Consider the following 14,674-nt stretch of genomic DNA (forward strand, 5'->3'; position numbering starts at 1 on the left):
ATGTATGAATCTAATAGTTGGAGAACTCACTTTTGAGAACTAAGAGTTCATGGTCACTGGAATGTGTGGGTAGCCAAGCTCCATACAAATATTCTAGAACTGTGAGCCCATGGAATAATCTGCCCACAGGAGAAATTTCTTCCGAATTCCTCTTAGTTAGAGGTTGGTTTGTGCTCTGAAGCATGTTTCTTTTATGTATCCTTTCCTAACCAGAGGTTAAAGTTTCTTTCAGAAGCAATAGAAATAATGTCCTGAGCAGGAAAGAATCTGTTACTTTACAAGCAGTTCACACGATATTCAAAAAGATCAGAAGAAAGGAAGAGCTGAGGTCATTGAACTAGCCCCCTCCCACCGCCCCCAAGGCCAGAAGGTTTTTTGTGTCTGACAGAGGTAGCCCAGGAATCTCCGTTGCACATGCAGGAAAAAACCCAGGCCTCTGAAATCAGGGATTCTTTCTTTATCTGAACCTGGATCACCTGACAGTTATCAGCCTGGGCATTGAAATAGAAGTGTAGTTCATCAGGGATTCTCTGTTAGTGTGGTTCATACACTTTTGGTATACAGACAGAACTGAACCAGGAAATTCTACTCATTTACCTAGTCAAATTTCACTTCTGGTATCAGGTAAACAGCAAGAATCCCAAAGATCTGGTGATCTTATCTACAATACAGTTTCTCAAGAATGGTTTGGTCAGGGTCCTATATCAAAATCATCATTTAGTATGAAGGTGCTTTGTGAATTGGATCCAAAATCACTCCTTACATTACAAAGCCCGTTCTTTATATTGTGGGACTTAGATTCATACCTATTATTTGATAGTAATAATTCTGCTTTAAATTCTCCCCTTCCTTGCAACTTCTGTGATTCATTGTTTGCTACCTTCCATTTGATATGAAAGAGGAGGGAGAAGCTGTGAAGCAGAATGAAAAAAAAAATTACTGCATAATTTTTTTCTTTGTCAGCTGCTTTTCCCATTATTGTACCCACCCTGTATGTTTGTTGAATAACCAGAATACAGTTTGTAACAAATTAAATTTTTTCATAAAGGGAGATTTAACCATATAAATTCCTTAAATATAATTAATATAATTTCAAGTTATTGTCTTAATGCTAATAATCTAATCCTGTAGTTGGAATTCTTCTACAGTTTTGGAAGAACTCTTCTGCTGTCCTGCTTCTGAATTGCATGGGTGAGGGGCCTGGCCCATTCATTAAGAATGACAGGAGAAGCTGCTAGCAGAAAATAGTTGGATATGAAACGTTGTCTGCAGTTATAATGGTGCAAACCTCATCAAAGTCAAAAAGGGTGGTTGAAATTATTCTGTTGGAAATATGAGAGCCAGAATCCAGCCCACTCTCCCATAGCTGTGTTGGCTATGAAGTACTATGTATCTATTTTAGTTACAGTGTCAATCACCAGAGTATCTAGATGTCAATTCCTGATCTAACAGGAGAGAAAAATAGTAAACTAACTTTTGTCGCTAATGTAAACAGATATGGTAACTATTGTTCTTTAAGCTTTTCCATAGAGAGAGCCACTCAGTTAGGAGAAGCATGGACTCCGTTCATGAGCTTGGAATCATCTAAAAATCAGTTCCATTAAGGCTACTTCTCCCTCTCTCTCTCTCCTTTGCACAGGCTTTTGATGTTATAAAAGGTGCAATGGCCCCAGTCACTCTTCAGTTCCTTCTAGTAATTCAGAAATTTCTTTAGAAGCTCTAAAGAACTCCATAAGATAGATGGGAAGTATGGTTCCACATGGGCAATCATATGAGATCTAGTTGTTAGAGGAAGCAACTGTTTTTTCTTCTTTGTGAATTGTTCATATGGATCCCCACTCTTGGGAGATTATCAAGATATAGAGAACCTTACAGGAGGTGGGTGTAACATAGTTCTTTGTGTGCGTGTGCATGTTCCCATGCCTAGTTTCAAGGCTCTGGCCTGCAGCTGAATCAAGTTACCAAGGGTAACATGATAGCAGCCCAGAGGTGGAAGAGGCATGTTCTGACAGAGACTCAGGTCAGAGGAAGGACATGGGAAAGGTCTCTCTGCACCAGTGAGACAGGAGACACTCGCCAGGGAGAAGGAGAAGAAACCTTATCAGGAAAAGAGTTAGCCTGGAGAACAGATCTGGAAGATACGATTTGACATTGAACTGTTATGTGGTGTTAATAAATTAGACCCAAGAAGGAAATGTTACTTGGAACATAGGTTCACATGCATTTATTGATGAGCTCAAGAAGGGGAAAACTGAGGCAACAGACACATCACCAGGAATGGTAGGCTGATCCTAGCACTGGGAGTTTGAGGGTATTAGTTAAAGATAATGACAAGATTGCTCTCTTAAATTGGGTGTGGCATCTCAAAGCCAAGTTGAAGGAATAATGCTGAAAAAAAATAGAGCTCCAGCAACAGCCTTGCATATTTCAGTGATGGATACAGTGCAAAGGCATGTCAGAGAAGCTGCCTTAGACTTAGCTTAGTGTCCTCTGATATCTCCATGTGGCTGAAAACCTGTCATGTTATAACAGTCTTGTATACCTAATCTGATCCATTTGGACAGCCTGTAAGACAAGATAGATTGAACCCTGGTCTTGTTACATGCTTCAAAAGGCAGGGGAATTTGCAGGTAAGTTTGGCTTATATATATAATAACTTAAGGCCTTCCTCACATCTCAATTATGGATCCTTATCTCCCTGGATGTGCATAAGACCAGAGGAGGGGAGAAATGAACAGGTTTCTGTCCCAATTGAAATGGAAATCAAAGATCACTTTACACAGGAAGTTGGACTGAAGCTACAGGAGCATCTTATTCTTACTGAACATAGTTCAGGGAGCATCAGCCTTGTATCTTGTTAAATAAAGGAATCATGATGTGATGATAATCGATGCCATTGTCACAGACAGATGGCACACAGAACAGTTCAACTGGATTCAAACAGCGCTTTGTGAAAATAAGATTCAGATATTGTGGCACAGCTGGTTCATGTGCCAGAGTAAATGCTTGGAAATAAGTATTTAAGAAATGTATAATTATAAGATAGGCAAAGGTTGCCAACCCACAAACATAAGTGTAGAAAGCTGAAGTGGCAGACATGATTAATATTGAGTATTCAAAGAGAAAAGTGACAGGACCATCTCAGATCTGGTCCTTTTTGAGCTGTCCAGATATGAAACTATTTTACCACTACACTGGGTAGATGTATCTGGTTGAAACTGTCCTGGTTTACAATAGGATCTTTTGGACCTCAGCAAAACACTCTCTTGACTTGGGTTCCCAGCAGTCCAGAAGCCCAGCTGTCAGCTTTGGGAGAATTTGAATCTGGATGGAGAATCTTGCCACAACCCTGAGACAAGAAATCTGGTAGATTGGGAAGGAAGATTTGTGGTTTCAAGTTCCAGGGGATTAGAGAACCAAAACTGCCAGGGTTGGCCAGGATTATTCACAACAATTTGCTTTCATCCTATCTGAGTTTCTTTCTTAGCTTCTGAATCAACAGAATCTGAGGGAAATTTTAAAGGAACTCCTGACTCCAGTCCAGGATAAGAATGCCTGTTGATGCTGGGTCATGCCTGCCCCAGAGTATATCCAGATGCATTTGGCATTCTAGAGATAGGGGGGCAAGTCTCAGCTAGATTCCTAACAGAACAAATAATGCAGCATTGAGACTGTTGATACTCTGCTCAAGAACTTTTAGAAATTGAATTGGGAGAGAGGGGCTGAAATGTTCCCATTATAAAGAAACAATGCAAAAAGAAATATATCACAGATATTCTGAGAACCAGAGTCTTGCTGACCTGGAGATTAAGTTGGGAGGAGAGGGAAAATGGAAATGAGTTGAATGGATTTTTTTAACTTTATTTTATTTTATTTTCCTTTAGCAGGTTAGTAACCCTGTTTACTTTGTTTTGTGCTTCCTTCTCATTTAAGCAAATTCTAAATTACTTCTGCTTCAACTGAAAAGAGTGATAACTGAGGTAGCATCTTTGCCAAACAGCTTGAACATTCTTATAATAAAAGCAAGTCAGAACAGAAAGATTATAGTTGCAATCCAAAGCAGAAAAAGTGTGTATTCACGGTGCAGTTATTGAACAATAACCAGAGCAAATCCAAGCACTCTGATTACTAATAGTAAAGGCTGTTAAATTATCAGAGCATAGGAATATGCATTTTATATGGTTGTATGATTTTTCTCAATAACAAATACATGAAACAGACCCTTACAACCAATCAACATTCTGAGGATAACTAGGAAACATTACTGTACAATGTATCAGTAACTGTACCACATGCCTGTAATTTGGTATCTGAGACAATTGCATTCCGTTATAATCTAAAATATTTTGATGAGTAAATTTGTACAAGTGTTGCATCTGCTTTTATTAGTGACTTGAATCTATCCATGTCTGTCTCATTATTTAGAGAAATTGCCAGTACTAAGTCATTTTTGGATTGAATGATTCAGATGCTGTAGTTACCAACTCTGTTAAATGCTTATCACATTTCAGAGGTCCTCCCTTCCCTCTATATCCATGTACATACACATTTCCTCTTCTTGCTTATATTGGGAGTTATTCTTATGGGATCTCATTCTTCCTCCACTGCATGTGCAGAACATTCATTTAAGTCAATGGTATGTTTGTGCGAAAATCAGTGGTTTTGTGTAACCCAAGGAGAGGTGAATAAACCTCTTACTATAGATTCAATTTCATTTCTGCTCTTTTAAAAAAAAATCACTTTAAGCAGTTGACTTTCTTTCTTCTCTTTAAATAATTATTTCTCTTAGACCTAACATTCAGCCAAACTTGTATAAGTAATCATTCTCTTTTTCTTATCTGCTGCTGAAAAGAGGTTCCAGGTAATGCTTTTATTTTGCTAAGCTGTTTATTCCATATTTTACCATCACCTCTCATTACCATTAAAAGTCCATATGTTATTTTGGAGTCTGGTAGGATGCTATACTTTACCTAGCAACCTTCAAAATACCACTGTACTGCTTACCTGTTCTTAAATTACATATATAGCATCAGCTAAAGTTCTATTCCATATATTCTACCTTATATTTAGGGATGTATTTAACAATAAAAATTGGCCATATGTTCATTAAACTTGTGAACTTTTAAAAAATACTAAATTAGTGTGCAATAAGTAGAGAAGGTGGGAACAGAGTTCACTCCAGTTCTTAATGAACAACTATCTATGTGATAAAAAAACAAAACACCACAACTGGCACTCCTTTAGCATTTTTTGGCAATCTCAGAAGAGAGAGCAAGGAAAAAATGGTGATAGAGACTGAATTTGCCTTGTCAATCTAGCACCGTCCATAAGCACTGAATGCACTGTTTAAAAATTATTAAAATAAAATTTTTAAATATTAGATAACTAACAATTCTGTACTTGTGCACACAAAATTGGCACTTATCTCCATGCATATAGTCTGGCTTAGTATGAGTGCCCAGTTTGACTGCTTATCGTCAGAGGGCAAGAATTTCAAAAGTACCTAAGGCAGCCATTAACTTTTAATGGAAATTAGGCACTTAAATTGGTTACGTGGTTTTGAAAATACCAACCAGAATAAACGTAAACAAACAAATTGTCTTCAATCTCTTCAAGTTCATAAACTATTAAGAGTTGTTTAGCACATTTTTCCCTGGGTGAGGTTCAACCTGTACTGTAGGCCAGCACAGGGCCTTTACAGCACCTGTCTCACTGAAGTCCTTCAATGTAGCTGGTAGATGTACCATCTGGTATCCATCAGCACAAGGGTTAATTTCTTCCTCTGTCCATACAGCTGCAATCTACTCTTTGAAAAAAGTTATTAAAATATCTAAATTTTAATACAGAAATAAAAATATCACCACTGGCATTTCAGCCTAGTTTATCACTGAACTCAAAGCTAAAAGATTTGTTGGCATTTTATACTAGTAGAGAAGGGGAATGACATGGAAGGAAATATACATCAGAAAAGACCATAGCCTTAGAGCTGTGGAACTAAAAATGAAACCTAGGGAAAGACAAATTGTAACGTTGTTCAGGACTATATGTGCATAGCAGCATCAATAATGTTGAAATCACATCTAGCGGGATGAAATTAGATTAATTGTTCTTAAACTATGTATAGCATAAAATATATTTATTTCATTTCTACAGTCTACAAAGCATACTAAAATATAGACGTTCAGAAAAACTGACATTTTCATACATAAAACAAATTACTTATGTTAAGTGGTCTGTTTCCCCTTTGATACAGGGACTTAATTCCCCTTACATATGTTCAAAGGGAAAACTAACTCCTAAAATCTTCCCACACGTCTCCCAGTTTTTGCACGCATTTTTCAAGCATGCAGCCATATTCCACATGCAAATGCATGTCCACTATACATTGCATGTGGAGCAATACATTACATGTGCAATAGTGAGCCAACTGCACACCAAATGAAAAATCAGCATGGAAAAATGGGGGGGGGGGGAGGTTAGATTTGCATCCTTAGGCCAGTGTTTTGAAAATGTACTCCTATGTTCTGTACCATGCCTGGCATATGCCTGCTTCTGAATGCCGAGATTGTCACCCTGAATGAAAAATATGCATATATGCCTTTACTCTTATCTTGCACTCAGTTTCCACTGCTGTGAAACAATATACTATGTTTAAAAATTTTTTAGATGGGTTTACAATTACATTGTTTGGATATCTTGAAAGACAGACAATTAAGCACAAACTAATCAAGTTTAACTCTATACTTGACCAAAGGTAGATTATTTTGTGATACTTTATGCTTTAGTATAGTGGTATACAAATTCAAATAGACCAACTCAATTGTTTGGCTAAGGAGATATATATCTTACTTAAATACTAGATGGTCTTCTCAAATTGTTTTATAATTGAAAACTGTCATACATTTTTCTCTTCTCCTTTCTACAACAGTGGATTAAGGAACAGCAACATTATATGATACCACCTAGTGGAAGGAGGCAAAAAGTTCTGAAATTCCACACATGACTACATAAACTCGAGCCAGAACTTTCTCCCTTTAATTTTCTTTGGCTCCTCTACTGGGAAACATGGAGGCTTCAACTCTGCACTCCTGATCTCTTCTTTCTTCTGCACTTTCCCTCTCATTCTCTCTTTCTCTGTCTTTCAGGGACACAAAAGAAGACAGGAGACAAGGAAGGGAAAGAAACTTGAATGTTCTGCTTCAAACCCAAGAGAGGGTGGAAAGCAGGGCTGATCACTCGCTGGGGGATGGGTTGGTCTCAACTGGGGTGGCCATTCAACCTGACAGTATAAATATCAGTTTTAGAGGGGTGGCCAGTGGGGTAGCACAGACTTCCTCTCCTCAGTCTCTAAAGAGGCTCCCTTAATTAAAACACCCAGACTCCTAGCATGCTGCCTCCCTGCCTTACTGGTATCAAAACTCTCAGCTTGCAGCTCTGCTCCACAGCTTATGCAGCTCATCAGCAGCTTCCCTGCCTCCACAAGACCCAGGGACTCCGGTTCCTGAGGTCTTCAAGTTATTCTCACTTCTGGTAAGTCCTCCTTTGGCAGGTATTTCTTCTGCCTCTCCTCCCTTGTTGGTCTCTCCTACTGCTCTCCTTCTCCCTGTGCTTCCTATCCCAGGATTTTCCTCCTTCATCTGCTGCTCCTGCAGGAATTTCTGCTGCTCCAACTTCAGCCCCCCTTAGCTGCCCTTGGAGTTTCTCCCCCTTCCTCTGGCACTCCCTCAACCCCAGATGATTCTGACATCTCCTTTGTACCCTGTGCAAACAGCACAATTCTCTTCTCTCGGGGATCTGATGCCAGTGGGCCTGCTCATTCTCCACACTGGAGACCAACTTCCCTAGCTGGCAGCCTGTTCATCAAGCTGTTCTCTTTAGCAGCATGTCCAGCTGTTCAGCAGCTCTTCAGTTCAGTGTCCATGGAGATCTAGTCCTGGCCCTGGTAAGCCACTCTCTGGCAGATTCATATCTTTCATATTCTGCTTTAGTTAAAGCCTTGGTAAAAATCTATCCTGGCTGGAAACTTTAGGTTACTCCCTATATCTGGTGAAATTTTGAGCTGGTGAATGAGGGGTTCTAGTCCCTGGATTTCATATCACTGCACTCAGGAATTCAAACCCCAGCCCAGGCTCACTCAACATGAGAGTGAAACTGACTATTTTGCAATTTATGGTATGTGGATCTTTCTGTTGAGAGGTAAAACCAAGGTCCTGTGTGCTTATAAAGTGTTGGGCACCCCTTCTTCAGACCCCCTCCCAGTCCTCATTTAGTTCTGCAGTCTCTGCCTCCCCTTGCCAAGCTGCAAGTGCAGAAACAAGAACTTTGTCTCTCCATCTTTGGGAGGGGTTTATCTCCTCTCATTCTCCAGTGGCAGGTTTTCCTTCCATTTTTCTGCTCTTGCCCAGGGAGCCTGTGCAGTTCATAGGTTCAGTAGAAACTTGGTGTTTTTCTCAGTCTGTCTGGGATTCATCAATCTTCTCTCACTGATTTTCTTTGGCTGCACACTACTTCTTACAGGTGCTCTCAATGGCCTGGCTGTCACAGCACTCCTCTTAGTTTCTGTGTCTGTGGTCTCCCTTATTACACCACACATCAAGATTCTTTATCTCTTCCCTTTCAGTCCCTGCTAATAGTATATTGCACCAGCCTCAGAGAGAATAAACTATACAGCCACACTCTCCTACTGACTCCCTTCTGCACAGACAGTACCTCTTCCTCTAAGATTGCCTGTCCCTGCCTTCCCTGTGCCTAACTTGAGTCCAGTTTAGAAGCATCATGATCCTATTGCACACTGCTTAGCAGCTTGTCATGAGAAATATAACCCTAAGATCTGATCCTACAAGGTTATTACTGCACGGAAGGAATATACATAATTCCCTTGAGAGGGAGTTCATATCTGAACCAGTTTCTTGCTCAGAATCCCCAAAATTCTTAATTTCTAGGCTGCTGGGGACCTTCAAGATGTATTTTCCACCATCAGAATGTGGAATATATATCTTGGGAGAATACTTGAACTTGTATCTCAGTAGTGAGGTTCCACTTGTCATACATCTTGTTCCTAAATTCTCCTCCTTAGTATTAATTAGGACAAGTATAGAGCATTGTACAACTGCCTGCTTTTATCTGTGGCATATCCTTTTGTAGCCATGGGGAAGTCCGTCTGATAACAATATTTTGTGCTTTCATAGGTTCTCAGAGAATTTTGTAATGTTAATGAGTTAGGATACACAACACCACTGTGAAGTAGGGAAGTCTTGTTTCCATTAAGAGGGAGGGAGGCTGAGGCACTGAAAGAAATGTGAATCCAGAATCTCTTTTGTAGAGAGCTATCTGTCCCTCCAGAGGAATTTGCTCCTGGTTATTTCTTATGCACAAAACCTATGAAGAGTTCCAGCCCTTCCTTGTTTTATGGCTGTTAAAAGACAACAGGAGAGATTCTGGATGGAAACTTCCAGGTCACTTCTCTAGTTACTTTTCCCATGTGACTGTCTCTGCTTGCTAGCAGTTCAGAGCACATATCTGCAAGTTCATATCTTTCCAACTCATCAGTGTCTTTTACTTTTCACCCTCAGAAACAATCACTTCCTGTGTTTAACACCCTGCCTTTTGTACTTTCTTCAGCTTCCAAATCTTTCTCGTATTGGTTGCCAGCCACCCAGCAACAAATCCCACTTAATCCCTTGCCAGTAATTTCTTCTTCTGGGTGTAGTCCTAAACTGCTATCTGAGGAAGGTTCCTGTGTCCTATTAAAGGCTTCAGTCCTTACTGAACATGCTGTTGCCAATCAGAGTATCCCCCCTTCCCCAGTCAGGAGCATCCCTGGGCTGCTGGCATGCTTTGTAGCCTGTGTGGACTTAGTTCCATAGATGTGACTAAAAACTTTGGCCTTGGCCCATATGGCACTCCCTTTCTTTCCTGGAGCAACCCTTATTACTCCTGTGTTGATTCATACTTCTTTAAATTGGTGGGTTTCTCCATCCATCCCCTGCCTCTTTATTACCACTGACATGAGTATCTTGGGTTGGAATGGTGCATCTGGGCAATTCATCAGCCCATGATCTTGGTCCATGGAGTATTGTGGGTGGAGTAATAGGCTCCTCAAACTCTGGGCCTCCTACTTATTCTCCTAATTTGGAAACTTCTGGTCCTGAGTTCCCACATCTTTGTCTGCTGTAACAATCAAACAGCAATGGCTTCTAAGAACCCTTCTTCTATGCTTGAGACCCGTATTTCTGGTAGACCATAACAGCAGCCTTGCAAACAGACTAAATTACAAACTGTTCTGGGAAAAAAGAATCTTGCTTCCCTGGACTTTGAGGCCATTTCCCCGAGTGAAGAGTGCCTCATCTTGGACTTTCTTATCCTTGGCTCTTATCTCACCTTGGTTCTCTTATCCCAATATCTCACCCTCTTTTGTGATGCCTTGCATGGAGTTGAAGTGATGTGTTGAGATGCTGCTTCCTCTGCTGCTCAAGGTACTGAGGAAACCAGGCAGAATGAAACAGTTGTAATCCTTGATCTCATCCCTCGTGGCTGTGTGCTCTGCAACCACCTCATTTTAGGCTGACTGCATTTAAGTTGAAAGGAGCCACTTCTGAAAGGAAGGTTTCTCTGTTGACATGACAGACTGCCTGGAGTGTGGAAAATGTGCTTCTTTTTCTTACTCTAAATTCTTTAAGCCTGGTTTGACATCAGAGGGATATCCTGTGTCTACTTTTCTTGCTCTAGGATCTTTTGAATTTTTTTTCTATTGGTATTGAAGTAAGGTCTCAAAATAGTAATTAATCCTGTGATTCTTCAGTAAAACATGCTCCTCATCTTGCAAGTTCTGATTCACCCCTCATTTGGGCCCTTAAAGCAGACTTCTTTTCTTTAAAATGGTGTTTCTTATTGCAGTGATCTCAACCAGTTGAATAAGTTGACCTCTCTCTCATATTTGCCCCTCCTCACCTTCAGTTCATACTAGAAAGAATTTTTACAGCCTTCCTTTAAAATTTGTTCCCAAGGTACAGATGGAATTGCCCCAGAAAAAAAAATCAGCAGTTCTTCCATCTCACTCCCTCCAAATCCAATATTGCACCCCAGCATCTATGACAAGAAGTTTTATTTGTTAAATGTTTCCATTTTTTTCTCTCATTCTCACGAATTTAAAATGCCAAAACAACTGTTTCGAGGGTTGCAACAAGGGCAAAGCTGCATCTGAAATCATTTTTGTTAGGTAGGTCCAAGCCTGCATTTTCACAGAGTATGTCCAGACTGGCAGCCTTCTCCTGAGTTTGTCAGATAGCATTTGGCAAGAGAAGTCTTCACTTGGCCAGTTATAGGTGAAGCAGTCATTTCGCAAGTGTATGACGTTGCAGTGTGATTGTCTCTTCACTTCTTTATATGTCACTATCAACTAGGCCTCTCTGCTTCTCAGGTAGTCCCTTTTGGACAAAGGTTCCTGCTAGCATGACAACATGGTAGCCCTACTTCCTGGGTTTATTACTTGTTACATCTCTGTCATTCTTTCCACTGTTGTAGAATTGGAGAAGACAGGCATATGACAACAGAAAATTACCTAACAGTAATTCTGTTTATTGGAGTCTCCTGTTCTCTCTCCCTACATCCCTCTATTCTCCGCTTTGGTGTTTGTTTATCATCTCTCTCACTGGTTTGTGTCCTTTTCTATGTCTGTGTAAGTTTCTTTAACTGGAGGAACATGTTCTGGCTAAAGCTGTGTAGTCAGGTGTGCGGTTTCAAAACTTTCTTTGCATCCCTGCTTCCAGTATGTGGCACCATAATGCCATCTGTCCTTTAATCCAACATCATAGGTTGGTAGAAAAGGTTACTACAATTAACAAAATTGCTGGTAAGTAGTCTTCTAATATACAGTACTCTGACATCATGCATACTTACCCTTTTTAAAAGCAGAAAAGTACTTTTATTCTGATGATAGAATAGTCCGTCATATTCATTTTATCTAACCAAACAGGAAAGTAGATTAATGATATTTACTTTATAATACATCTTTAAGGTGTAACATTGAAATGAATGAATCTAAGAATTTTTTTGTATATAATCTGTAATTACTACTAAATGTCTCTATAAATGCCAAGAAGGTTATGGAGATATCAAAGGAAATACAGTACGTTAATTATAATCCCAATGAATAAACTGTAGGTAGTAAAATCTTGATTGAGTACTCTCAGTATCATTTCCATATTCATTTTAAGATGTCAGTTCTTTCCATTCATATAGTGAATGCAGTTCTTAGCCCTGAAATAATATGGTATTGTGCAATCAAACTTCTTCAGAGACTCTTGATCATATAAAGTAAAGAGTTAGTAAAATATTATCCAGCTTTACACCTATCTGACTTCAGAGATTATTATGACTAGAAGTTATTAAATATCAACCAATATTTTTCAAATATGTACAGCCAATAAATCTGAAATGGATAATATTATAGACGTCAGTGTAGCCATTTTCAGAATAATAATGTTAGTTAACAATTACAATTGAAAACTTATGCTGTTTTATAAAAAAGAAAGCACTGAGGAGTGTTCTTAGTTTTAGATTAAATGAGTTGTACAGGCTGTCTGATTGTTTTAGCAGATGTAATGGGAGCTGGGCTGTTTTGAACTAAGGGTGGGATTTGTGTTCCTTAGATGCTTTTAAAAATCCCACCTTAAATGACTGTATAACAATTTAATATTTCCATTAGTTTTACTTATTTTGCATATTTTAATATATTTATATCTTGCTTGATTTATATGTTTTCATAATATTCCAATAAACAAGTAATATAATCTGTTACACATCTTAAGGGTGAGACACGTGTTTGCAGTTTAGTCAAGGGCATAGTCCTGAAGAGTCTAATGTGGAGATAGAAAAACATCCATTTTCCATGCAAGGTCTTGATTGCTTATGTGCATAACTGGAAATTGAAAAAAGTGTTGAACAAATATGATAAAAATATGTTTTTTCTCACAGTAAAACATTGATTTTTTTCCCTGAAAAAAGCATAAATGCATCAAAGGATATCTGTTATTTTGTGAAAATGAGTTATATCCCAGACCTAGCACATGTAAAATGGGTAAAAATTGCTTGAATTGCCAGGGAATTTTGTGGTTTAATTGGATAGTAAAATTAAAAATACAGCAGTATTGTGTAATGTGCTTTATAATGTTTAGTGATTATATTATTGTATAAGTGTTGTAAATATATAAGATACTTTACACATATCAGGGAAAAATGTTAATTATCAGAGAGCTTATAACATACAAAACAATAAGACAACAGCAATAGAAATGTTAAAAATAATACTACAGAGAAAGAATCAACATGAATTAATGAAAAACCCAAATATGGGGAAGAAGGAGAGAAAAGAGTCAAATTTGACAGCAATGTTCCAAGCCTGGGAAATGAGTAAAGTATAAGTATCCTCACTGATAGAGAAGGGAGGACATGGAAAAGAGTTAGGAAAGTTGTAAAGTTTAGTTTGAATATATTAAGCACAGGTGGAGATGTTTGAGGACAGTCAGAGATGCAAAACTGGTCAGAGGGTTTGAGGTTAGGGATAGATAGGTAGATTTGGGAGCTATTACTATAGAGGTAATAGCTGAAACCAGGAAACTAAATGAAGGTTTTGAAAATTTATATAAAAGGGAGCAACTGCTGATAAAAACTTGGTGGGCTGGTAGCACCATCTGCTAAGTCTACGGGTTGTTGAGGGGGGAAGCTGGCCCAGCATGGTTCTCTCTCTTTCTCCCTGCACCCAGAAGTTGCTCTATATCTGTTCCATATCATGGCCACAGAGGGAGGCATAGGACACTGGGGCCATGTGCTAGGTCAAGAGGGTGTGGTTGACAGCTGTCCCTCTCCCTTCTGTGTCCCCACTATCAGCTCACAGTAACATAAGGTTCTAATGCAGCTGGTTCCTTTAGAGAAGTAAAAAACACTATAATTATGAGTCTCTGAGAGTAAAAACTGTAATAGCTTTTCAGCCACCAACTTTCCCAGCAGAGTTGAAGATACATATTTGCATTCCTTAGTCTTTTTCTACTTTTCACTTGAAAAACAAGCTAGCAGAAAAACTAGTAAGTTCCGTGCCCCAATCAATGGGCACCTTTTGTGGTCTATATTCTAGATAGGATAGCTGCCCCCAAAATACTCAAATTACAAGTTTACTGCCAGTAATGTTCTCAAAGGGCCATTGTCTCCAAGAGTTATGATATATTGTAGCTTTTCCTTTCAAAGACAAGGTATTATGGATAACTAACTCTCTTACAAACTCATCTGAGTTAAATAATTTAGACTTCACAAAGACTTCTTAAATCCCCAATTTTGAATTAATACGGTTTTTTCTGATAGTATAGTTTAAAGTATTTTTTTTAAACAACTGAACATTTTATCTAGAATCAGCCCCTATTGCTCTTGCAAATTTGCTAGCAATACTTACGTAAATTTGGTCAGTAAAATATACTTCTTTTCCTGAGTATTTAATATATGTATAGTTGTCCTTTCTGACTAAAACCATGAATGTAGTCTACAATATACAAAGGTTTTCAAAAAATTAAAGATAAGCAAACAAATTTTTATCAAATCATTACTATATGATTTTCCTAGTAAAATGATGGAAGCCCACTGCTTGAGATGACTTAAAACTAGTTTAGTCGGAAGACTAGAACAT

General features: G+C 38.7%; 1 protein-coding gene across 6 annotated transcripts in view; it reads left to right on the forward strand.

Annotated features, from left to right (window-relative positions):
• The window catches only part of EML5 (EMAP like 5), a 261,963-nt gene that overhangs the window by 216,567 nt on the left and 30,722 nt on the right, over positions 1-14,674 (forward strand). For 2 of the 6 annotated variants that reach the window (XM_067556337.1, XM_067556341.1), the window contains exon 29: positions 4,853-4,861. The exons of the other annotated variants lie outside the window; for them this stretch is intronic. In XM_067556337.1, coding sequence (XP_067412438.1) covers positions 4,853-4,861 — 9 coding nt within the window. The remainder of the gene's footprint in view (positions 1-4,852; positions 4,862-14,674) is intronic. 6 annotated transcript variants of the gene reach the window in all.

Source organism: Emydura macquarii, unplaced genomic scaffold (genome assembly GCF_026122565.2).
Source record: "Emydura macquarii macquarii isolate MOO-44397 ecotype Brisbane River unplaced genomic scaffold, CSIRO-AGI_Emac_v2 contig_1713, whole genome shotgun sequence".
In the NCBI taxonomy this organism is placed as follows: Eukaryota; Metazoa; Chordata; order Testudines; family Chelidae; genus Emydura; species Emydura macquarii.